Below are 26581 nucleotides of genomic sequence, written 5' to 3'. Positions count from 1 at the left end.
GCAGAATTGGATAAATTAACTGGGAAAATTAGATACCAACGAGCCCATAAATTCATTGAGGACTGGAAAAAATTTTCGGAGTATTTGAAAGGCGTATGTGAGGAACAAACAACGCTAGTAGGTTTTAAAGAAGTTTTGTGAGTAAGATAAGGAATATTGCAAAAATGTAAACAAATTTGTTAAGATATTTATTTATGTATTTATTTGTTTACTTTAAAAGAAAAAGGAAAAAAAGGAAAGGAAAAATGGTGATACGGAATTTGAGAAATGTGTAGGAAAAATTTTTATCACGGATGATTGGCAGAGAAGTTGTGGGAAGCCCATATGAAAAAACTGTAAATATGTGAATGGGAAATTTGTACGACTATATATATTTATGTAAAATTTGAATAAAAATGAAATGTAAAAAAAAAAAAGAAGGAAATCAGCCCTGAGTGCTCACTGGAAGGACAGATCGTGAAGCTGAGGCTCCAATACTTTGGCCACCTCATGAGAAGAGAAGACTCCCTGGAAAAGACCCTGATGTTGGGAAAGATTGAGGTCACAAGGAGAAGGGGGCGACAGAGGATGAGATGGTTGGATAGTGTTCTCAAAGCTACCAGCATGAGTTTGACCAAACTGCGGGAGGCAGTGGAAGAGAGGAGTGCCTGGCATGCTCTGGTCCATGGGGTCACAAAGAGTTGGACACAACTGAACGACTAAACAACAACAACAACATGATGATGATGACATTATCCACTTAGGCAAACAGTTCTTCTTAAAGGTAAAACATGCTCAGCAAATGCTGGAGATCACAGTGGGGCAGAAGGGATGACATGATCTCCAAGATGTGGTACCTAAGACAATTAGGGATTTATGGGTTTTAAGCAACACTTTGAATTAGTGTGGCCAGGTGAAAAAGAGGACAGGGCTCCTGTGGCTTTAGTAGTTATGTGTAACAGCAGTTAAAGGTGCAAGAATCATAGAATTGTAGAGTTGAAAGGGACCCCAAGGGTCATCTAGTCCAACCCCCTCCAATGCAAGAATCTCAGCTAAATTATCCATGGCAGATGGCCATCCAACCTCTGCTTAAAACCTCCAAGGAAAGAGAACCCACCACCTCCCGAAGGAGATTGTTCCACTGTCAAACAGCTCTTACTGTCGGAAACTTTTTCTGTATGTTTAGTCGGAATTTCCTTTCTCCTTTCAATAACTCTGCCCTTTTTTCTTTCCTTCTTTTTTGTCTGGGTGCCCCACTTTGAATTGTGTTTGAAAGGGAATAGAGGGTAGATATCTGTCTGTGTACAACATGCTTGTGACCCCCCAGTCCTTGGCAGATGCTGCACTCGCCACAATGCTCCAGTGTCTATATCTAGATATGTATATCTCAGTCTCTCCAGCAAGAATTCTGACCTCACCAGGCCAGCTTGAATTGCTGGGCTGAATTTGCTTGTATGTGAAAAGCAGCCAGCTAGTTGTTCAGGCAGCAGCACTTGATAAAATTTGTAGAAACGGAATTTGTCTAACTTGCAGTCCAGCCTTTTGTATTTCTTTCTTCCCAGAGAGAGCAGACTACCAAAACTAAGATCTGACATGTTTTCCTTAGAAAGGGACTCTAGGGACCTAATGCTTTTCATCCATCAGCGAAGGTTCTGTTGGGGTTCATTTATGCAACAGCAGGTCTTTTTCTCCTCTCAAGCTAAGAGTCATTAGTTTAGCTAATGTTTATCTTGCAAAACCTTTTACAATCACAAACGCATCAATAAAACCCCAAAATCTGGCAAATTTAATTGCTAGAAAATAAAAAGTCTACTTGTATCTTAAGGGCTGGTAATTAAAATCTCATGTTCCCTTCTTATTTCAGCAACTACAAATGTGATGTTCTCGTGAAATCTTTCAAGTTTATTGCAAAGCCTCAAGAGTACTTTACACATGGTTCAGACATGACTCTGGTGATTTGGGCTATTTCTATTGCCTCATGAATGAATATCTATCTTGAGACCCGAAATGGTTGTTTCATGTTATTAAAATATATTCATAATCCACAATGCCATTGATCTGCATCTGCTTCATATTTAATATTAGAACAGTTGAGGGGGCAGGGATGAGGGTGACTCATAGATAATATATGCTCCATGTTTCCTCCTTTATTAGATGGCTAGTCTAATGTGCCTCCTATATGGTTTGTTACTCCAACATGACTTATAGAGAACCTAGCCTTCTATGGAGCTTGCATCTGTACATTTGAAGCAGTATTAAACCATTTAATACAGCCATGGCTTCCCCCAAAGAACCGTGGGAAGTGTAGTTTGTTAAGGGTGCTGTGACTTGCTGGGAGTTCCCTGTTTCCCTCATAGAGCTTTAATTTTCCCAGTTCCCTGGGGAGAGGGATTGGCTGTTAAATTGCAGCTTTGTGAGATGAATAGGGGTATGACCTGGGAGGCGCTGTGGGTTAAACCACAGGTCCAGTCATGACTGACTCTGGGGCTGCGGCGCTCATCTCGCTTTATTGGCCGAGGGAGCCGGCGTACAGCTTCCGGGTCATGTGGCCAGCATGACTAAGCCACTTCTGGCGAACCAGAGCAGCACACGGAAACGCCGTTTACCTTCCCGCCGGAGCGGTACCTATTTATCTACTTGCACTTTGACGTTCTTTTGAACTGCTAGGTTGGCAGGAGCAGGGACCGAGCAACAGGAGCTCACCTCGTCGTGGGGATTCAAACCGCCGACCTTCTGATCGGCAAGTCCTAGGCTCTGTGGTTTAATCCACAGTGCCACCTGTGTCCCTTGTCTTGGCAATTACATCAACATAAATCTGATGTTGGAAGCTGCCCAGAGTTGCTGGAGAAACCCAGGCAGATTCAGATGGGTGGGTATAAATACTACTACTACTACTACTACTACTACTACTACTACAGCAACAACAACAACAGGATGTCCCTATTTTCATTGAACAAGTGTTGGAGGGTATGCACAAACTCTCATGTCTAAGGACCACTGTTAAGGCTTTCTTAACAGCTCATTAGAGGCATTGCAGGTGGTAAACTCTGTGGTGTTTTGTGCTCTCGCAGGTGGGCTGAGCACTGAGGCTAAGAAAAAGGAAGGCTTTTATGACGTAAATATTCTGTTTCAGCCAGTTGGGTTTTAAGCTTGGCTCTGCTTTATCATGCCTTTAGTTCTTGTTTTATGATCTTGTTTTTATCATTTTTATTGTCTGTACTTTGCTTCAGGGACATCTTTGGCTGGGAAGCAGGTAAAACGATAGATAGGACTGCCTCAGCTGTGTGATGAATACTTTCTGGAGGAAGCAGAGCTTCTTAATAGCTGCATGGCAGGCAAAAATAAAATAAGATGCAGGTTTATCCAGCATGGGGATGATGCCATCTCAGAAATGTTAGGCCTGCTCAGTTTCTATATGTCATATGCAATAATTCAAGGTGTGCACTGAAGAGGGCCATCTGAACTGCATTTCCACAATAGAGTTGCTTATGGGGCCATCAGACTGGTGTTCTATTGAAGGTATGTTTAGGGTTCCTGACACCTGCAAAGTTGTTAAGCTTCTTTTGGAAACCTGACCCGAAATTAGTGATTTCAAGCTTTTGGGGCTGTTTCAGCTGCTTTTTCCATTGCCGTACATCCAGCTTTCCCCTAACGTTTTGCCGATTCAGCAAAATTCCCCCTGGCGCCATTTTTACACCTGGAAACCAGGGTATATCAGGAATTTTCCTGACATATGGCAAGCCTAGTGTATGTTCTGCAGCATGGTCTTGACACAATAATAGCACATTAGTGATGGGTTTATTCTGCTTCAGTTTCTTCTGCAATGCTACCACATTATTGCTGTCTGGAGGGACAACAAAAGTGGGACAAGAACAAACCAGAACATTTGTGGTTTTAAAAAGTTAATAGGCTTCACGTCCAATAACCTCCATTTCCCCAGGACATTGCTGATTGACAGAAGCCACCCCAGCTTCTTAGATCAATCTGTGATATCCCACTTCCTCTGCTGCTGCCTTTGCCAGGTCTCTGCCAGGGAACGCCAGCTCTGCAAGGCCTCCACCAGACCTCTGCTGAGGCCTGGAGGCCCTCTGCTCCCATTGACGTGCTTCAGGAAGCCAGGCAGCATTTCCAGAAGTGCACTTTCAGTGTGGCACCAGCTTCAGGAAGTGTATCAGGAGCCTCACTGGGCCTCGTCAAGCTTTGCAGCGACAGTGGCCTTGTCGTGGCAGTGGCCAAGGAGGGAAATGACACCTGTCAGAAGTATTTAGTAATGTATTTAAAGCAAAATTGACTATAGTGGTACCTCGGAAGTCAAACGGAACCCGTTCCGGAAGACCGTTCGACTTCCAAAACATTCAGAAACCAAGGCGTGGCTTCCAATTGGCTGTAGGAAGCTCCTGCAGCCAATCAGAAGCCACAGAAGCTGTGTTAGATGTTTGGGTTCCAAAAAACGTTCAAAAACCAGAACACTGACTTCCGGGTTTGTGGCATTTGGAAGCAAAAAGGATTAGACTCGTAAGGCATTCAGGATGCAAGGTACGACTCTATTTCGTTAAATGGTCAGACGATTAATGAACTATTTTTTTATTATTTAAAAAACGGTTGACAACCCTAATAGTTACGGTGCTGTGTTAGCTAACTGCAACAGATATGAACAAATAAGAACGAGCGGTTTTAAATAGTGACGACATAATTAGTAATTCTGTTTTGAGTTTCAGTGTCACATGTGTGAAATAGAAAAGATCTAGAAGGAGATTCTTTTAAACAAAAGTGTATAATTTGATCATGTGGAAGATATTAGTACAGTTCTTTTGTTTCATCAGGAGTTTGGAATAATGCGAAGCTGCACTGGACCCATCTGGCTGAGCAGGAAAATCCCATTTAATTGCTCTTTTGCCAAAAATGTTAAATCACTTCCTGGGAATGCATTTAATTTAAAGCATATGGAAACTATCGAGGAAGGTCCATAGTGAATTCAAAGCTATGTTTTAGCTGCAAGCATTTTTCATAAGTTACAGTAAGGCATGTTATCCTGCTGGGTTGATAGTATGTTAGCAACCCCTTCCCCACAAAAAAAAAAAAGCCCTTAAGTTTTATGGGGCTTGCTTGCCTGAAGAAGTGAGGGAATAATATGTTTTCACTCCTTATTGTGTTTTTAAGGGAAATAATACTTATCCAATAGTTTGGTTGATATTCTTAGTTCTTAAGGAAACTACATATGGGCCAGAGAAGGGAGTAACATGTCATTTCAACAAATGTTTGAATAGTTGATCTTTTTGACATTTCATTTGCTTGGTCTAAATGATGCAATATACTATCTTATTTTCTGTGTTTCATGCTCAGACCTTCTGACCTTGACTGGTTCAATAAATTGGTTTGTTGACTGGAAATGTCAAGGTCAGATTTGGCGTTTTTTTGCGTAATAGCAGGGGAATTTCAAAGGAACAACAACAAAAAAGTTTTCATAAGATGTACGGTGGGAGACCGTACATGCCCCTGAGGGCAAAATTAGACTGTACTCGAGACATGTGGTAGCTACTGAAAATTGCAGCCCAGTGTCTGCTCTTCTCTGCACTGTAATGTGTGACACAAATATTGTGCTCTCCGCTTAATTAATAAGCCAGTGAAGAGGCAAATGAAGAAAAACCAGAGCTGTCGTGGCTGCGTTTTGTCTCATGGGGCACCTGTAGCCCACCAAACATTTCTGGACTACAACCCTCATTAACTCTAACCATTGACCATGCTGCACGGTGTTTCTTATTCCTGCTTTAAATGCATAGGCATAGTATCTGGGTGATGATCTGTCACCCAAAGGAGTCTGAATGACATGCAGAAGTGTTTTGGAGTTTTGTTCAGTTTACAATGTATCTTGTTTTATAATGGGGAAATTTAAATGGATTAGCAGCCCCAGAGACTGTGATCTTCTGCCCACAAAGTAAAATATTTAGGTTCCCTTCCTCACACTGTTGTGGTGTGGGGCAGAGATCTGCAACATCCGCACAAGTAATCCATTCAGCTTTCTGTGTCCCAATGTGCTAGCCCCACCTTTGTCAAATATAGAGGGCGGGACTATATTAGTCCCAAGACTATAAATACTTCGCCAGGAGGTGTGTGTTTTTATCTCCCCCATTCTTCCTTCAATTTCAGAGCAATATAGAAACTGTTCCACTTCAGAGATTAAACTGCATCAGGTATCTCCCAGCAATTCTATATTTTCTTTTACTTACTTATGTACTTACATCCCTCACAAACCGGGAGCAACTCCCATTTTAAAACAATGAAACAATAAAATATAAAATATCAGTAAAACACTAAAGCAGAGACTCAAAGAAGTAAATGGCAGCGACTTACTGGTAAATGCAGATGGAACTGAAAAAGGCTGAGTATATTTTAAACAATTCAGTCTTTGCCTGATGCTGAAGGAATTTAAGACATGGCACCAGGTGTCTGGAAAGTTCCACAAGTGGGGTGCCACCACAGAAAAGGCTCTTTCCCCTGTCACTTCTTGCCTTGCTTCAGGAGGTGTGGGCACCTTGAGAAGAGGCTCTAGATTTGTAATCTACCCCGCTTCACTTTAGGAACTGATTTGTTAACCTACCTCGATCCATTTGTCTATGGCAGGACTGGAGATCTCTGTGGGAGACCAACAACAACTCTCCATTTGCTATGCTGAGTCCAAGAATATTTAGAGGGCCATAAATTCCCCTTCCATGGTTTATATGGACTATTGAGCAGGAAGTTCCTGGAATCAGCTTCTATTGTGTGTCAGTTTTAGAGTATGCTCAAAATATTATAGCTTTGAACTAAATTACTAGAGTTTCCATACCTTTTCTTATGTTGAACTCTTTGTAATACAAAGAAAGAATTTAAGACTGCAGCCCTGCATCCACTTACCTGGAAGTAAGTCCTACTGGAAACAGTGGGACTTACATTCAAGTAAGCATACATATCACAGACATTAGCCAATGTGAATTTGTGAATGTCGTGTTTTGGTGCAGCTGAGGACATGGGAGCAAAATCTGGTAATGACTCACTGGAGAGAGATGATGGGAGGGAGAGAGATCAGCTCTTCTTCAGATGCTAATCCACTTATTGGGAAAGAATAAGCATCTACACCATTATAAATCACTGTTATCTAACACAGCTGCATATATATTTTCTTGGGCTGCCACATGCAGAACAACGGTGCCCCATCATGTGCAATATTTTAGCTTCGTTAGCAGACACATCTGCGCAGGAGGGCTTTGAGAAAGAGAAAATAAAGCTTTTTAAAGGTTTTTTTTGCACATTGGTTTATTTGCTTGTGTGCTCTTATGAGATGTCTGGGGGGATGGGGGCGAACCATCGCTCTGTGGTGGAGCACATGTTTCTCAATCACAAAGTCTCAGGTTCAGGCCTTGGCAGATCCAGCTGGGAAAAGATCAGGTATCAAGTGAAGTGAAAGATCTCTGCCTGAGACCCTGGAGAGCTTCTGCCAAGCTAGATGGACGAACAGGGAGCTGCAAGCAGACAAATAAGCAGGTGAAGGCATTGTTATAGATTGGGGGGAGGGGAGACCCAAATGAACTAATGAACATGCGTGGGTGGTGAGCAGAGACTGCCTCATGATGTCACTCCTAACCAGCAACTGTGTTAATTTTATCTCACATGGATGTCTGAAAGAATACTGAGAGGCAGAGATGTATGTGTGATCATTCATCTCCCTTTTTTTAATTCTGCTTTTAGAAATGTAACATCTTTTCCTTCCTTTGCAGGCCATGCCAATTTTTACAGAAAAGGAGAAGGCCGGTGAGTGAATGACGGGACCTCCCGTTTGTTTTTATTTTCTTTTGGTCTCTGCCCCTAACTTAATTTTTGTACAACGTTGGTTTGCATATCGTCGTGGAAAGAGCTGAGCTGAAATTTCAGCAGGTGGTGCAAAAACAAGAAACCCAAGAAATAATATTGTACAACTGCAGAGTGTTCGTCAGCAGCAGTGCTATTCCATGCCAGGGGGGAAAAGTAGCGTCTGATTGTAGCAAAGATTTGTGAAAAGTCCACAATATGAACGGCTTTGTTAAACTGGTATGATAAGAGGCAATATGGTTGCTGCAAAAAAATTATATACTAGGATCTTGCTTTCTTGTTGGTCAGTCTTTGATATTATTTGGTTGGCTGGTGACTAAGTACTTTGGTGCTTTTGCCTGGTGTGGCAGGCGAGGGGGAATTAACGGTGAAAAAGATTGGCACACACTTTCAGAAGACTGGATGGCAACTGTTTGTGATCAGGGTCTATTCTCCACAATGTTGTACACAATATTTTAGACCCTAAATTTAGAGGCTCTTTGTGGTCAGAGGACAGGACCCCAAGCTTTTCATATTCCATCTCTTTCCCTCTTTGTTCATTGAGCGTTCATCCTGATTTGTTTGCACAAAATTTGTGGATAAGCTAGATGATGTTGACTGTTGCTTCTGATTTGTTTGTGGGAAGTCATATGACATTTGTTGCCTCAAGCAATTGTTGTCTAATGCATTTTCCCAACACTTTCCTTCTTGCAAAACATCTGATTTTATGAAGAAAAGCAAGCTTGTTGTACATGAGTACTAAATCGGCTTTACTTGCAGTGAATCTGCTGGTATGTGATTGAATCCCTTTGGAAACAGTAACGTTCTGAAAGTGCCCAGTCCATAGATAACATTGGATAACAGTAGCTCGTGTCTGTTTTGATTTAGTTGGTTACTACATTGTTCATTGTATCTACAAGGCTAGACGATTTTGTAAGATGTTGCCGTTTCTTTCTGTAAAAGGATATTTTGGTAACCAGCTTGTTTACCACAATAGCAGTTCCCTGCCTTTCCTTGCAAAGATCTTAGAGCAGTGTACATTTTATTATTAACTGGAGCTGGGTGACATCTAGTAGATAGAGACTTCCACAAGACCACCCAATGAGCTTCATGGCTGACCGTGGATTCAAACTTAAGCTCCCCAACCCAAGTCCATCTGCTGCGCTACACGGGCTCTCAGTAGACACTAGCATCTTGAACTAGTAATTTTCTGTGACACCTTTGATCTGCAAGTAGAAAAATACAGAGGCAATTAAAAGGGATCCTTAGCTGTTGGAAGCTTCTTCTAGTCTCTGATTGCAGCATCAGGCACTGTATGATCCTCACGATGCCACCAGATGGGGAGAGGAACTGAAGACTATAAAGTGACTGAGTGATGACAAGATGGGTCAAGCCGCAGTGTGTGAGCTCTCAGCAGGAAGGCCTTTTAAAAGTCACTGCCGACATGCTCCTCTGTCAGTAAACAAGATGCTTTTTTAAAAACTGCCTGGTGAGCCAGAATGCTTTAAACTTTGATCTAAGTGGAACTCTAGTAAGAAAGCATTAAAGGCTGCAATAGCTTTTACAAAAGTATTTTGATTAAATTCCCTGTCCTTTTTCTTCTTCCAGTCGATTTTGGCTTGTAAGGTTGGTAAGAATCACAAGTGTTCTGCATCCACAGTATTTTCAGATATCGCCTGAAGAGCTGATTTATTCTTTAAAGAAGTTATCTTCTTTAAGCAGGCATGGAAAATGCAAGGGATTCTGTTAAATAAATTAAAAATGCCTTTTCTCTCAGAAGGAGCTAAGCACAAATGTACACGTCTTCATAAAGAGACAGAAAATTAAGACTTCAGTCAGCCTCAGTTCTTCCTCAGTTCCTTTCACCCCAGCCCAGAGTGCAGATGTGGAACAACTAGGGCAAATAGCCAGGCATATTTATTGGATATAGTGTAGTTTTATTGATCTGGCTTGTGATAAGTACTTTTGGCTAGCTGTAGTATATTTTTAAATTGTTGTTTTTTGTAATTTTAGAATTGATGATGATGATGATGTTTTAATGTTTATATGCTACCTTGAAAAGACTTGGTCCAGAAAGGCAGTCTAGCAATTAAATCAGACTTCCTCTTTGAAGAAATCTTTGATCAACATGCACATGTTCAATATGGAGCCACATAACAACAGCATGAAGGGGCAGAACAGTGGTGCCTTCCCGACAGTGATGGCACTTCATTCACCGGTGCAGGGATGAAGGGACACAGCATTAGCCCCCCCCCCCCATCACATGCCACTGCAGCATTACATCTGTGTGAAGCCAGGAGGCACAGTTCTGTCCCCCCTCCATATGCTACACCTCCATGCATAGCGCTAATATCTACAAAAAGCTTCAATGGACTACAAATGTATAAGCAATGCAATCACACTTAGTTATTTTTAAGAGCACTTCAGGTCTTGCATGTCTGCAAGAGACCCAAAACATATACAGTAAAACCTCTGCAAATGTCCGCCTTGTCTAGCATCCATTCTGGTGAACATCCATGGCAAACCTGGAAGTACCAGAACGGGTTACTTCTGGGTTTGCCACTCACGCATGCCACTCACGCGTGCACAGAAGCACTAAATCACACTTCGTGCATGCTCAGAAGCGCAAACTGCTCCCTGCGCATGCGCATACTCAGCAGTCTGCCCAGCATACTTTCCAGCTAGCGGCCAGGGCTCCGGAACAGATCCTGGCTGCAAAATGATGTACGACTGTATGCATTTCCTTGCCAAAAAGAAGAAGAAGATCCTTTCCCGCCTCTCCTAGTTTTCGATACTGCTACCAGCCACCCAAATCTCTGCTGAGCAATAACAAGATTCCAGGGGTCGTGGCCCTTAATCAGGGTTTGTGTTGCCTGGGAATGAGGCACAGTGGAGACCAGTGGCGTAACGTGGGTTGCCAGTGCCCGAGGTGGGGAAATCGTTGCGCCCTCCTGGTGGACTGGGCAGCTGGGGTGGGGTGCTTCCAGAGGGGTGCTTCGAGAGCCCACACGGAGGGTGAACGGAGCCTGCCTCCATCCACCTGCCCACTAAACCAACCTGCCTGCCTCTGCACCTCAGCTGCCAGGGCTCTGTGCCTGTCGTGGGGGCGGCTGATTGTGGCCCCTCAAAAATGTGTGCCCTGGGGCCCCACACTGTGCCTCTGGTGGACACTGTCACGTCTCTATGAAGTATACTAAAGAAGAGGTAAAGAGACCCCTGACCATTAGGTCCAGTCACAGACAACTCTGGAGGTGCAGAGCTCATATCACTTTATTGGCCGAGGGAGCTGGTGTACAGCTTCCTGGTCATGTGGCCAGCATGACTAAGCCGCTTCTGGCGAACCAGAGCAGCACATGGAAACATCGTTTACCTTCCCACCTATTTATCTACTTGCACTTCGTGCTTTCAAACTGCTAGGTGGGCAGGAGCTGGGGCCGTGCAACAGGAGCCCACCCCGTCGTGGGGATTCGAACCACCAACCTTCTGATCAGCAAGCCTTAGGCTCTGTGGTTTAACCCACAGCACCACCCACCTCCCATGAAGTATTCTACTCCCTTACTAAATTTGGGATTATTGGGAGTCTTCCCCGCTCCCCATGAATTCATAACTCCGCTATTATGTGAGCTGACTTCCATTGGTTTTGGCTTTCAGCCATGTGGTGATCAACCTGCTAGCCTGACCAGCACTTGTATCTCTCTGTCAAATGAGCATTTTCAACCTTTCCAGCTTGTCACTCTGCAAAAGCAGTCCCAGCATTGCTTCCTGAACTGCATGGGTGACTGCCAAACGCCAATAAATTTTAATGGACATATTATTGCATTTGGTTGCTCCATTGGCATTTATGGGCTGGGAGAAAGTGTGATGACGACCATAGTTCCTGGTTAACAGTTCATGTTAGGGAGCATGTCAGCCTTCCTTTCTTTTTTAAGGAAGAGGAGAAAGTTTGAAGGGTTCTGTCTTTCAGTGAATTCCTTGCTACTGCTTCTTTTTTTAAGCTATTGGTAAAACCAATAAATGCCCCTCCAGTTTAATACAGTGTCTGTTAGGCAAAAAAAACACACTGCACGAGCATTACACGAACAATCCAGATATGCTTTGATTGAAAATATTAGCTCACTTGCTCTCCCCTCCCTTATCTCATCTTCCTTCTGTGAGTCTGATCCATGGAGGGGGCTTTCCCAGTGAGCCAGCATGAGCTGTCAAGTCGGGTTGACAGCCCTGAAGTCATAGGCAGGTTTGCTGGGCCTCTGTGACTTCCTGCTTCGCAAAGAAAGTGGGCAGAGGGACCTAGAGGGCTTTGCTTTGGCTGAAGGAGAGTGGCAGATGAGGAGGACAGTGGCAAACAGGCTCTGAGCCAGCACCTTGGCTGGCATGGGCAGGCCAGAGGGCACTGGGCAGGGGCACCAACTTGAACAAAATATTGTGGGGGTCCAGGTAAGCCCCACCCCGCATAATTGATCATATGATGCAGTGCGCACACACCATTTGAATGGGAATGCCCATCAACTTTGTGGGGGCCTGACCCCCTTTATTATGGGGGCCAAAGTTGGCTCCTACGCAACTGGGATTACAGCTGGCCAATGTAGCCACAGTTAAGTATGGCATGGCAGTGTGAGGGGGGAGAAGAAAATATTAATTATGTGCTTCACAATGGAAGTAATGCAGACAACAGTCTAAAGGGGGTCCCCTCCCCATAGGACCATTAACATTACTTAGGTGCATCACTGTCGAAAAGGCATCAAGCACTTCTTTCTCAGACTTGGGCTGCCATGGCAGCAACCACAGAAACATCATCACCCATACCGTTATGTGTCCATGCAGAGGACTAGGATCAGGGAGTCCTGGTCTGAAGCTTATTTGAAGGTTTTAGGCCAGGGGTGGCTAACCTGTGATAGCCCTCCAGCTGTGATGGACAACCATATCCATGAGCTCTGACCATTGGCCATGTTGGCTGCAGCTGATGGGATTTGCAGTCCCACAACACCAGCTAGGCCACAGATTCCCACCCATGCTCAAAGCAAATCATAGTTAAATCATTGTATGCAATTAGGAGGATAAAATGTGGCAGACCCAAGTATGAGGCCCTGAGGTCTTCAGAGAAAAAGTGAGATGCAGGTGTGTTACATAATCAATGGGCAGTCCCTAGAAGAATCCAGTATTTGGGAGAGAAGCGAAATGCCTTTTAGCTGAGCAACACCTTTAATCTTCACAAAGCATTGACAAAGTACTGTCTTTGATGTGTGGTTAAAATCTTGTTTGTTTTCACGCTACATCGAAAAGGCTGTGAATATAGGTTATGCATACAGATGTAGGCAGTCTGTTGGCCTTTTGGTGAGATGGTTTGCATTTATTTATTTCCAGGCTTATATACAGTGGTACCTCGGGTTACATATGCTTCTGGTTACAAACTCCGCTAACCCAGAAATAGTACCTCGGGTTAAGAACTTTGCTTCAGGATTAGAACAGAAATCATGCAGCGGCAGCGCAGCGGCAGCAGGAGGCCCCATTAGCTAAAGTGGTGCTTCAGGTTAAGAACAGTTTCAGGTTAAGAACGGACCTCCGGAACGAATTAAGTTCTTAACCCGAGGTACCACTGTACAACCTATGTAGGTCTTATCCACACCACACCATTAAAGCACACACCCCTCAAAAAAAAAAAAAAAATCCTGGGAGCTGTAGTTCACCCCTCACAAAGTCACAGCTCCCAGCAGCGTTGACAAACCACAATTCTCAGGATTCTTTGAAGGAAGCCATTTGTTTTAAAGTGTGTTTTTACATGTATGGTGTGACTATATGACCCTTCTCTGCCTAATTTATTCCCATGATCGCTAGGAAGGGCTTCCAGCAAAATAGGGCAAGCAAGCGTAACATTTGTTTTAATACATAAATCAGCGTGTGACCTGTGCTACTGACTCTGTTTGGGAAGGTACCCGTCATAACTGCATTGCCAAATCCAATTGAGAGTGGGGCTTCTCCTTCTCTGCCATCAGTTCTGCTGTCCTCCTTTTTCATGCACCCTGAGTTCTCCCAGGAGTCTAACACGGTTTGTTCAATGCAAGGAAGGCAATAATTGCTACCAGGAGAACTCCCTTTGATGTACCATGCTGTCCTGTCTTTGAAGCTTTCTGCCTGAGTGCTGTACACTGAACAGAAGCAGGCTTGTGTTCTACATTCATGCACGCTCATTACTGAGAATTGTGCCTGGTGGTCATTGTTGGCCTGGGAATATTCTCAGCTACGTTTCTCCATCAAATCCAGATGGTCCTCTAGGGCATCTCTATGTGCTCAGAATGTTTTCATCCTCTGCTTGCTTGGAAGAAGGAAGCCTATGTCCTTCTTGTCATTCAGTGCTAAAGCAATAATCAGGACAAGAAGAATGCAGTTCTGTATTGCCCAGAGCCCAGATTTGGAAAGACTGTTTGCCAAATTTCTTCTCCCCTGGCTAGAAATACGGATATGCTTCCTTGTCCAAAGCAGTGATGTAACTAGCTAGCACTAGGTAAAATGAAAATATGTATATGCCCTCAGGTTCAGCATGGTGTTAGGGAATGTTTTGGGAATACGCATATGAATGACAAATCCGTCTTTGCTTTACGTAGGACCTGGGTTAAGTTAAAGATGGCATGTAGGTTCATGTTGCAACAATTGCAATGGCTGGCTACTCATAGCTGCAGTACTGCCAGCCATAACTCAGTCGCAAAGCACGTACATTGCCTGTGAGAAATTCCCAGTTTGGTCCCTGGCAAAGGGCTGGGGAAAGACTCCTGTCTGAGAGGCTGGAGAGCTCTGCCAGTCAATGAAGACTATAGAAGGACAACCTGCAGTCCTTGACCTAATTTCATGCAGGTGGCAGGGAGAGAACAAATGGTAAAGGGGTTAGGAGAGAGAGAGAGAGAGAGAGAGAGAGAGAGAGAGAGAGAGAGATAAAGGATGTCGGGTTCACCTTTGGCCCTGCCCACTTGTGGCATGTGGCATGCAAGTGATTACGTCAATGGAAGGCAACCCTCAAAAGAAAAAATGATTCCCAATCCCAGGTGTAGTCAACACTGAGCTAGAGTTACCAGCAGTTTGACTCATCCAAAAGCAGCTTCATATGTCAATAACTGTTGCTGGCATCGGTCTGTCTCAGGAAACAATGGAGTGCTCTTCCAGGCACTACTTGGCAGCACTGAAGTGACCTTCCTGGAGATCTGGGCTGGCCAGATGACAAGACCCCTCTCTTGGCCTTGCTGAAGTGGTCCAAAGGAAAGCAGAGCACCAGCTTGGTTGCAAGAGTTGCCAGAAGGAGGCATACAAGGCACCATCCAACTGTCTTAGGGACTCCCCTCTGGATCTGTGAAAGGTTTACTCCTTAGCCTTTTTCTTCTCAAAGATATCCCTCAAGGCAGCAGAGGTTTCAGATCAGAGCTGTCCTTCTCCTAGATGATGCACATCAACTAGGCACTCCCCCGGGGTCACCTCTCGGGGGGGTGCCTTGGGCCCTGGCTTCCATAGGCTTCGGACGGGGCCATGCCCCCCGGAATCCTTTAGCGGACTACCCTTCAATATCCGGGGGAGATGATGGCACTCCTTCCCCCCATACATCAACATAACAATACCCATACCAATGCCTAACCACCAAAGCCAAAAAAGTTGTGACTATTTGCTACGAGGTAGGCGAGAAACCAAATGGCTGATGCCAATTTGCCAAGTGGAAAAAAATCCTACCAGGCCCCTTAACGGCGACCAACCGAGGTCCATAGCAAGGTCAAAAGAGGAACCTTGAAGGGAGGGTAGGTGGGAAACAAACGCAGCTGAGCGGCCAAAGAGGGGATTTCCTAGCTGCCTTAAATGAGGCAAGCCACACACCCTGGGCCAGCCGATTGCCTGGCCCTGGGATGACGCGGCCAAGGATTTCCCAGATTGCGCAGGGCTGGGAGCCAGCCTCCGCGCGCATGTTGGGGGCATGATGTCCACAACACCACCTCCTCCCGAGGGTGGAAGTGGCTTTATAAGACTGAGAAGAGGCTTGCAGGATCCTTTGGATCTCCCTCCCTCCTAAAAGTTTTCTCAACTCCCTGGGTTTGTGTTCTTTTCAGTATTGCCTAGTTTCATGAGTGAATGCTTGCCGGTACAAGATTTCCCCCTGAAATATCTGTTTGGCAGAATTGTCTCTTTCACTTACTTGGTGGGTTTTTTATTCTGAGTAGTAAATGTCAATGGGAACTCCTAGCTGAGAATTGGAGCAATTGGAGTGTGTCAAAGATGCCAGAAAAGTATGCATTTGGCAGCTGAGACTGGAGCACTGGAAAGGTGGATAACTTTTCCCAAAAAATGGCATGTCAATCAAATTGGAAGGAAATAATATTGGATTCTAATGAACTCCAGATTCAGAGCATGAAGGAAAGAAGAGCCCAGCAATCAGAGAGGGGTGGAAATTCAGTTCAGAACTTACCTAATTCACACTTTCTGAAGCACATATGAGAACCGAAACTCAGCTATCTTTCTGAATTTGCACTTCTTGAAATTTGCAATGCAGTTCTCTAGCCAAGTAATGTATATAAAAATGCATGTACTAGTGTAAAGTGTGCCTTAAAATGCATACTTTAGTGAAAATAACACGTTTTACATTACAGAAAATTGCTTTGCAAAAATGTACATATAAAGCAACATTGCATACAAAATGTGACTACTAGCAGAAATTCACACAAAAATATTGTGGGCCTCTGCTCTTGTAACAAAACTTTCTTGTTTTGCTTCTCCATCCTTCCCCACACACCCAGAAGCTTCTCCCAACTCTCTTGGGCAGATTTGGGGATGGGGGTTGAATCCAGGGGAACAGAGGAAAGAGATGTCCCATTGCATAGTCAGAAGTCTGCCACGCTGGTGCAAGGGCAGTGTTGCATACAGGCTCATAGATTATAATACTCAGAGCTTCCTGCCTTAAGTGTTGTTGTTCTTTACTGATCCCTTTAGTTGAGGAGTGGGGGACTTTTCTTCTGTTGATGGCCATATTGCATCAGAGGCCATCTGTTGGGTGAAGTGTGATGGTAGTAAGCAAAACCAGAAGTGGGATCTGTGACGTTAACATATGAGAGTGCTGGAGGTGAAACAGTTAAACAAGTTACCCAATCAGAACCCAGGGGGTGGAGTCAGAGGGACTATAAAACCAGCTCTGGGAAGGGTGAAGGGAGAGTTCATTGGGAGTTGTGTGGTGGTTGGAGTGGGAGTGAATTGGGATAGAGTCTGTGGGTAGGTCGAGTTAGTGTAGTGAAATAAGCTGAGTCAGGAACAGATAGGTGCTAGGAAGACAAGTAAATATCTGAGAGGATGTGTAGTGAGTGAGAGCAGGTAGCGGAAGTTATGGGTCTGGATAGGCACCCCATGTAGGGCCTGGGTAGTGGCAGCGAGAAATAAAGTGGTGGTATAGGGATCAATAGAAGGTGAAACATCCGGGGACCCTGTGTCATCGCCACAGGGTCCTCACCGTTTCTCTCTCCCTCTTCCTCCCAGCCCAGTGGCCTTCAAAGAGGGAGGACAGCTCACTCTTGCCAGAGATCTGGACTGGCTGCTTACAGGGAGCTTTTTTCCTTAGCTGTCCTTCCATTGCACCATTCTTTTCTTTTGCTTTGCCCCCGTTCTCGCCGCCTCCGCCTCTTGCCTTCCTTGCCCTTGCTTTGGAGTCAGAGTTGCTTGATATAGCCACCCAGCCCATGGATCCACTTTGTGGGGTGGAGAAGAACACTAAGCAGTGTATTCGCTGTGAAAAAAGTTGTTAAATGGGGTAGATTTCCTCTCTACTCTGCAGTATTATTTCTAATGAGGCAATGAATACCACACAAAAGAAATCACAGGGCTGAGATGGCAGGCTTGTTTTCATAAAGCGAGCTGGAATATAAAACCTGAACAGAGTCAATTACACTTAGATAGATTAAAAGTCTGCGAGAGTATTTTTACTTTATTTTTATTTATTTTTTTGGTCAAAGCTAAATGTTACCGTTTAAGTAAGCCAAGCTAGCTCTCTTGATCCCAGGAAAGAATTCCACATCTGGAAAATCTTTACTGCATCTGTGTTGGGTTTGAATGCTTTTTGTTGCTTTCTCCACCAGTTCCCATGACTCCCTTACCTCTGTCCTGTTTTCTTAACAGGAAAACATTTTGTTGCCCAAGTACACTCTAGTGCAACTAAAAATAGCATGATCATTTCATTTCCTGGGATTCTGTTACTTATCCTCCTTACCGATGTTTAAATCTAATTAGAGAGATACAACTTCCCCCCTTTCCTTTCCAGAAATAGGAGAGAGATCCTTTGAGATTCATCGGTGCAATATGATGCAAATCATATTAATATAGGCAGTTACCTTCAAGGTAGGATGTTTTTTTGCAGATATTTACAATCATAATTTTAACAACTGATGATGATCTATCCTTAGGCAGGGATTCCTGTAAGATGATAAAGAATATTACTGTGAATAATTAAAATAGTCCCAGATAAGTTAAGTCACTACATTTGTGGTGAAGAGATGTGCATGACATATCACCTGTAGTTTCCCAATATTAAGATATAAATAATTTGCTAAGGTGTTTATTTCCTTTTGAAAGGTAAAAAAAAAAAAAAAATCAAATCTTTGTTCTCCAACACAGATAATGATAAGCACATCCATACCACACATTTAAAGCACATGGCTTGCCCCCAAATAATTATGGAAATTGTAGTTTGCCCCTCACAGAGCTATAATTCCCAACATTTTTCACAAACTACAGTTTGGCAGAAGATGCATGTTTTAAATGAACATTGAATACAGTGGTGCCTCGCAAGACGAAATTAATTCGTTCCGCGAGTTTTTTCATTGAGCGAGTTTTTTCGTCTTGCGAAGCACCACTGCAGTTAAACACTAACAACGGCGGGGAGGGGCAGGGAGAAGCAGGGCAGCTGCCGCAGCCGGTACCTCGGACTCACCCGCGCCTTGTGGCCACCGTGCGACACGGCTGCTGGAGGGCGGCGGGGCTCAGGAGCGCGACTCTGGCTGCAACGCTGGCTGCAGCGGCTCTCTGAGGGGAGTGCGCGAGGGCGGTGGGCAGCGGTGCGAGGCAGCCGGAAGGTCGGCCGGAAGGTAGGAGGGAGTCGGAGGAGCCGTCAGCAGGAAGGTGGGAGGGAGCCGGAGGAGCGGGAAAGCGAGCGTGCGTGCAGTGACCGTCACCATGACAGGAGAGGCAGGGCTGTTTCGTCTAGCGAAGCAAGCCCTTAGAAAAATCTGTCTTGCGAAGCACCTCAGAAAACAAAAAACCCTTTCGTCTAGCGAGTTTTTCGTCTTCCGAGGCATTCGTCTTGCGGGGTACCACTGTATATGGTGTGGGTGTGACCATTGTTCTGTAAATAAGTGCATCTTGTTCACCTTTGTGGCGGCAAAGATTTTAGCTATGCATGTGGTTGACTTTTTTTTTTACAATAACTGTATGTTTGTGTGTAAAATCCTACTTCTTTTGTGCTTTTCCGCTTTCTGGAAACAATGATTTTGTTATGACATACTAGTATGGGCTGAACAATAGTGCACTCATTCAAAATAGAGACTGAAATGGATACACAGCATAGCAAAGACTTGACTAGAACCAAAAAGGATTTAGACAAAATGGGAACAGCCTAGGGACATTGTGGAGCTGCCCTTCTGCAATGCTCACTGGATAAAACCACACACTGGGAATGGTGTCCACAGATGTGGTTATCTAAAGCTGCAAGAAACACAAATGTCCTATCCCAGAATAATTCCTTAAAAGATTCTATCGGGCTCCTCTGAAACCAATCCAGACAAACATTTTGTTTTTGTTTAGCCTCATTGTCTAAGCAAAGAATCGCTTCTGTTGTTCCAAGGTCTCATTTTACCAAAAATGGACAATGATTAGTGTTATGCTAGAGCGGTCCAGGTGGTAGCTTCACCTGGGTTGTCCTGTACATCCTCTAGCTATTTTTCCTTCTATTATGCATTCAGTGGAGGAAAAGGAAACAAAACACTGCACCAAAACACCAGCTGAACCAGTCATCTGCTCAGCACTTTCGAACATTTACAAAAGATTGTGTATGTGGCTCTATTTCAATATTGGGCTTCACCTTGGCAGCTGGAGAAATATTAATGCAGCCTGCAAAACAATCCTGGTTCCTGATCAATGCAAAGGTGTAATAATTGTTGTAAGGAATACACCAGAGTATGCACCATGAAGATAACTGGATAATCCAACTGGTGTTGGAAACACCAAGTGTTGGTACTGACCTTTAAAGTCCTAAACGGCCTCGGTCCTGTATACATGAAGGAGTGTCTCCACCCCCATCATTCAGCCTGGGCACTGAGATCCAGCACCAAGGGCCTTCTGGCGGTTCTCTCATTGCAAGAAGTGAGGAACCAGGAACCAGGCAGAGGGCCTTCTCGGTAGTGGCACCCACCCTGTGGAGCGGCCTCCCATCAGATGTCAAGGAAATAAGCAGCTATCCTATTTTTAAAAGACATCTGAAGGCACCCCTGTTTAGGGAAGTTTAAATTTTTTTATGCTGTATTGTTTTTAACACACGGTCGAGAGAGAGAGAGAGAATTTGTCTATATACCTGAGTGGTTGTGGGGTTTTTTGCAGCAACCTAGCAGGATACATAGACGTTATTTATCCCCAATAAATATTATTTACCCTCACTTTATAGTTGAGAGATTAAGGCTTGCCTGAGGCCCCTATGATAAAGATTTGCTCTTGGGCCTCCCTGGTTCAAGGCACAGTCTCTTAGGCACTGTGTTGCACCAGCTAAATGGAATATGTCAACAGATTTCAACTATTATAAAGGCTGCTATAAAGAAAATGGGAAACAGTTTCCCTCAGAGACATATGGCTTAGAATGCTGGAGTACAGATATAGCTAACATCATTTTTCAAATAAGCTTTGACCATAACTGATGGACAGAGGAATAAGTTGCTCTAGGAAGATAGTAGCATCTCTTGCGCTTTAATCTAGATCTGCATCTCTGTGGCTGTTGACCTCTGTCATCCCTTCCAGCCTGATGATTTATGTCTCTAGAGCCTATCCATCTGTGATAAGGTTTAGACAAGGGATGAGTTGCTTCAGCCTATCTGAAATGTATCTTAATTTCTCTGCTAGCCAATCTTGTTTGCTCCCTCCTGTCAGCCGCCACCCCTCTCCACACCAAATTTCATTGTTTCTCTCAACATATGGAGTATCTGTTTACACCAGGCTTGTGTAAATTCTTCCAGGCAAACTCTACATACTATATACGTCTTCCTTGCAAAGCCGCTTGATTGCCTGGATCCAGTGTTAGAAAGTGAGATATGAAAGCTAGGAGCTAAATGACACCTTAAACCTAGGTTATGGTTGCAACAATGGAATGTCTAGGCGCACTTTTTTATAACAAGAATACCAAGCTGAAAATGAATGAACAGCAGCTAAAATATTGTGTTTATTTTTCACATGGTCTAGTCTTTCCCCTGACCACCCCCCTAATATTCTTAAGAAGGTCTCTTCTCCAGTCTTCAGAGAATAGCTGGAAGTGGGGAGGCAGAATAAGGTCCTCCTTTCCTTCCACTCTGCAGTTTTAGCTGAAATCTTAGGCTTGGAGCTCAGAAGCTGCTTTCACTAATGAAATTCCTTGTTGCAAAATGTGCCTGGAACAATGGGAGTTTCAAACACTGCCTGGATCGTGCAGATGCTTTTCAGGTCCATGTCCACCTCGCTTCAGTACTTAGGCACCCATGAGTGGTTTCCAGAGCGTTCTGTAGGCCACAACACACAGTCACTGGACGTGTGCTTTAATATACCAATTGCGGTGGGCTCATGGCATTGCAGTCAGTGCCTGTCTTTCTCAGAGTACTGTTTTTATGCCACTCTGCCTCAGGGTAACCTTAAACAGCTTGGGACTGCAATACCTCAAGGGCTGCCTCTCCCCTTATAAACCAACCCAGACTCTGCAATCATCATCTGAGACTCTTCATTGTGTGCCCTCTCCCTGAGGTCCGGAGGGCGGCAACACAAGAAAGGGGCTTCTCTGCAGTGGCTCCCTGTGTGTGGAATGCTCTCCCCAGGGAGGCTTGCCTGGTGCCTTAATTATATATCTTTAAGTGCCAGGCAAAAACGTCCCTCTTCAACCATGCCTTTGGCTAATTAAACAATCAATAGCCTTTTAAATGTGCTTGTGGGAGGAGGTTTTTGGTTTGGTTTGGTTTGGTTTGGTTTGGTTTGGTTTGGTTTTGCTTTAACTATTCATTTTGTGCTTTTATCCTGTATTGTTATGTTATGAACCACCCTGAGATCATTGGATGGAGAGTGGTACAGGTGGCAGCCATTGTGCATGGAGGTTCTCTTCCTGGCCCATCTGCATGTTGACAGAGTATGATAAGCCCGCCCCGTCCTGCCATGCCCCATCCTACTTTTGACTTGATCCAGCAGGGCTCTTCTCTGTTTGCTTCTTTCTACCATTTTCACATGCTTTTGAATTATGGTGCTGGAGGAGACTCTTGAGAGTCCCATGGACTGCAAGAAGATCAGACCTCTCCATTCTGAAGGAAATCAGCCCTGAGTGCTCACTGGAAGGACAGATCGTGAAGCTGAGGCTCCAATACTTTGGCCACCTCATGAGAAGAGAAGACTCCCTGGAAAAGACCCCGATGTTGGGAAAGATGGAGGGCACAAGGAGAACGGGACGACAGAGGATGAGATGGCTGGACAGTGTTCTCAAAGCTACCAACATGAGTTTGACCAAACTGCGGTAGGCAGTGGAAGACAGGAGTGCCTGGCGTGTTCTGGTCCATGGGGTCACTAAGAGTCAGACACGACTAAACGACTAAACAACATCAACCATTTTCACATTTTGCTCCTTACATTTCTCATATCCTGTTTATTGGCCTGTTTTCTCTTTCTACTATAGAACTCTTCTTTAAGCAGGTTCATGTCTTTGCATACACACCATGCATTCAAGGCACATTTCCCCCAAAGAATGCTGGGTATCGTAGTTTGCTGGTCACAGAGCTGCAGTTCCCAGCACCCTTAAACTACGTTTCCCAGGATTCTCAGCGGGGGGGGGGGGACATGTCTTAAATGTGTTTTAAATGTATTGTATGTATGCAGCCTAAGTTTCTCAGCCAGGTAATATTTCATTTGTCAGCCCTTTCTCCCCCTTCCACCATTCAGTTTGGATTTATTTCTATTTTCTTTCACCTCATTTTTCCTATCCTTTGCATCACCTTAAGTAATCTAATTCTGTGCATTGGTTTTCTTTTTCTTTTTTGGAGGCAGGGTAGTCTTCAAAATGCTTGTAGACGCTTATCATTCCTCCTCTGCCTCAACTCCATTAGCTGTCATTTGGCTAAGCTGGGCATATTTTGCTGGGTTAATGCTCCCTAGTAAATCAAACCTTTCAGCTTTTAAATCATTTATGCTGCTCTTATCTGAATTCCTTCTAACTTGTTGACATCTTTGTGGTATTGAAGAGCCGGAAAGCACAATGAAATCTAGGTGTGGCTTCATTTATGCTCAGGGTGCCCAGCCACATTTTTCCCCCTTCAGGCGGAATGCACAGTATTTTCGCTGCAGCTATTTCATCCTGCCATAACAGTGGGCACTGCGGGAATGGGGCTCTCGGAATCCACAAAATAAAAACTGGTGTATGTTACAAAGGATATAGCATGCATACAAAGGATATATAAGCATACATATACACTGGTTACAGACGCTTCAGGTTACAGACTCCTCTAACCCAGAAATAGTACCTCAGGTTAAGAACTTTGCTTCAGGATGAGAACAGAAATCATGCTCTGGTGGCATGGCGGCAGCGGGAGGCCCCATTAGCTAAAGGGGTACCTCAGGTTAAGAACAGTTTCAGGTTAAGAACAGACCTCCAGAACGAATTAAGTTATTAACCTGAGGTACCACTGTACTTGCCTTGCAGGGTGTGTTCAGGAGAAGAAAAGGCTAAGGAGTAAAGCATACGGAAATCTGAGGTGGAGTCCCTAAGACAGTTGGGTGGGGCCTTGAATGCCTCCTTCCAGCAAATCCAGCAGCCAAGCTGGTGCACAACCTTTGCTCTGCTTTCCCTTGGGCCACATCACTGAGGCCAGGAGGGGGATCTTCTCATCTGGGCAGCCCAGGACCTCCATCCACACGGCTCAGGGAGGTCACTTTGATGCTACAAACAAAGTGGTTTGACTTCGTCCCCTGAAGTACAACCCATTGTCTCTCAAGGCAAATGGATGCTAAATTCTAACCTTGAAGCTTTGCTTCCCTTTGGGAGGAGGTCAATGGGGGATTAGTTGCCTATTGCTGTGTTTGCATTTATTTACAAACATACAGGTTCAGCGTAGGTGGGGACACAGTTTAAGCACCCTCAAAAGGAAGCCAAAGATTTCTTATCTATTCTTGAGGGAGTCAGCCAGCACCCTAAGATCCTTCCAGAGCTCAAACCTGGCTCTTTGTCTCTCATCATCTCATTCAAATTGCAGTCTGTCCTTTATTTCCATACATATACACCTATAAACACCTTGCTGCCTCCCCCTGGGGGAATCCAGATGAGTAATCTCAGCCACCACCTAGATTTATTGCCCATTTTAGCTCTCATGCGGACACATTGCTTGAATTTTACAAGCTGTAAACACTCTTTGGTAAAATCTAAGAGGATGCTCAGGTTTTGCTTCAGGGTAACGCACACTGATAGCCCTACCTGCAAAAATCTAATGGAATACACATGATTAAAATAGCACCCCTCTCACACTTCTGCTTTTATTTAAATTGGGTGTTGCAGACATCGGACCTGGGAGCTCTGGTCTTCCCTAGCCAACTGCTCTGGAGCAGGATCATCCCAGATATTATACCTCTGTTTCCCCCATACAGTGGGCAGAACTATGTTGTTGTTGTTGTTGTTGTTGTTTACTCGTGTCTGACTCTTCGTGACCTCATGGACCAGAGCACGCCAAGCACTCCTGTCTTCCAATGGCTCCTGCAGTTTGGCTAAACTCATGTTCGTAGCTTCAAGAACACTGTCCAACCATCTCGTCCTCTGTCGTCCCCTTCTCCTTGTGCCCTCCATCTTTCCCAACATCAGGGTCTTTTCCAGGGAGTCTTCTTTTCTCATGAGGTATTGGAGTATTGGAGCCTTCACGATCTGTCCTTCCAGTGAGCACTCAGGGCTATTTCCTTAAGAATGGATAGCTTTGATCTTCTTGCAGGCCATGGGACTCTCAAGAGTCTCCTCTAGCACCACAATTCGAAAGCATCAATCCTTCTGCGATCAGCCTTCTTTATGGTCCAGCTCTCACTCCCAAACATCGCTACTGGGAAAACTATATAGCAGAACTATACAGGCTGAAATATATTCCTAGCAGTAGACCGAAAACACTTAAGCAATAAAGCTGGAGTCTCTGGGTCATCCTTCCTACAGAGTCAATCTGGCACTCGCACCAGTGCACTTGACCAACCCCAATCTTGTCCCTCCCACTATGTAGCAGAAACAACAATTGCCGTTGGACAATTGTGCAGCTCTGACCCACCAGATAAGCCAGTTGTGGATCTGGTTCTACAGTTTCCTGACTCCCATGAGCATCAACAAAGGGACTCACGGTGCTTGTCCTAAACTATAGAACTGAAATGAAGAATGCTTAGAGTAACCAGGAATGGATTTTTTTATGTGTGAAAGGGCTGTGAACTCTTTTCTGATCACTCAAAAAATATTCCTGTGCCTGGAGTTTTTTTATTCTAAGTCTCTGTCATTTCCACTAGCCCATGGATGGTGCATCAGTCACACGAGTGGGGTATTATTATTATTATTATTATTATTATTATTATTAATTTTATCATTGAATAGGATGTTCATATTTTCATCTGAGAAATATTGAAGGTGTGAATGTGTAGGTGAGCTGCTGTTTCCATGTATGCAACTCACCTACCCTGCATGGCAAATGTTGTTTTTCTTTTTAATACAGCTGTTTTGTGCAAACGCAGCTCTGTACAAAAGCACTGTTTTAACAACAGAAATACCATGAAGATTCCTTCAGCAACACCCAGTGGAAAAAAGGCAGGCTGCATCCTTTCCTTTTGGCTGATGAAGAATAAAACAGCCACTCAGTGAAACGTCACTGCCCATGTGGAAAAACCCGCCCACACAATGCACTTCAGTACATCCACAGTTGAGTAACACGCACATTTGTATGGGGTTTTCTTCCCTTATTGGATTGGGGAAATAAGAATTTAGCAGGGGGGTACCACTTGGGCGTGGGTGGCGCTGTGGGTTAAACCACAGAGCCTAGGGCTTGCCAATCAGAAGGTTGGCGGTTCGAATCCCCGCGACGGGATGAGCTCCCATTGTTCAGTACCAGCTCCTGCCAACCTAGCAGTTCAAAAGCACGTCAAAGTGCAAGTAGATAAATAGGTACCACTCTGGTGGGAAGGTAAATGGCATTTCCATGTGCTGCTCTGGTTTGCCAGAAGTGGTTTAGTCTTGCTGGCCACATGGCCTGGAAGCTGTACACCGGCTCCCTCGGCCAGTGAAGCGAGATGAGCGCCGCAACCCCAGAGTTGTCCACGACTGGACCTAATGGTCAGGGGTCCCTTTACCCTTTACCTTTACCACTTGGATAAGAAGGACATCATGAGGACACAGTGCAAAAAACCCCCCAAAAAACTAGAGACACAAACAGCTTCAAAACCACATCAAACTCCAGTGCGGATGCACCCACAAAATCCTAAAACAGAAACCACTTCTATACTGAAAAATACATGAGGACATAGATCATGTATGATGACCACGCATGCCATTTTAATC

The 26581-nt window shown here is 44.5% G+C and overlaps 1 protein-coding gene across 8 annotated transcripts in view; it reads left to right on the top strand.

The window, feature by feature from the left end:
• Positions 1-26581, top strand: part of DLC1 (DLC1 Rho GTPase activating protein) — a 250599-nt gene that overhangs the window by 99067 nt on the left and 124951 nt on the right. For all 8 annotated transcript variants that reach the window (XM_083457974.1, XM_083457972.1, XM_083457970.1 and 5 more), the window contains one exon: positions 7734-7767. In XM_083457974.1, the coding sequence (XP_083314100.1) occupies positions 7734-7767 (34 nt within the window). The remainder of the gene's footprint in view (positions 1-7733; positions 7768-26581) is intronic.

The sequence above is a fragment of the Podarcis tiliguerta genome (assembly GCF_965153285.1).
Source record: "Podarcis tiliguerta genome assembly, chromosome: 9".
Classification (NCBI taxonomy): Eukaryota; Metazoa; Chordata; class Lepidosauria; order Squamata; family Lacertidae; genus Podarcis; species Podarcis tiliguerta.
The sequence above is the reverse complement of the archived record's forward strand: the minus strand, read 5'-3'. Positions and strand labels throughout refer to the sequence as shown.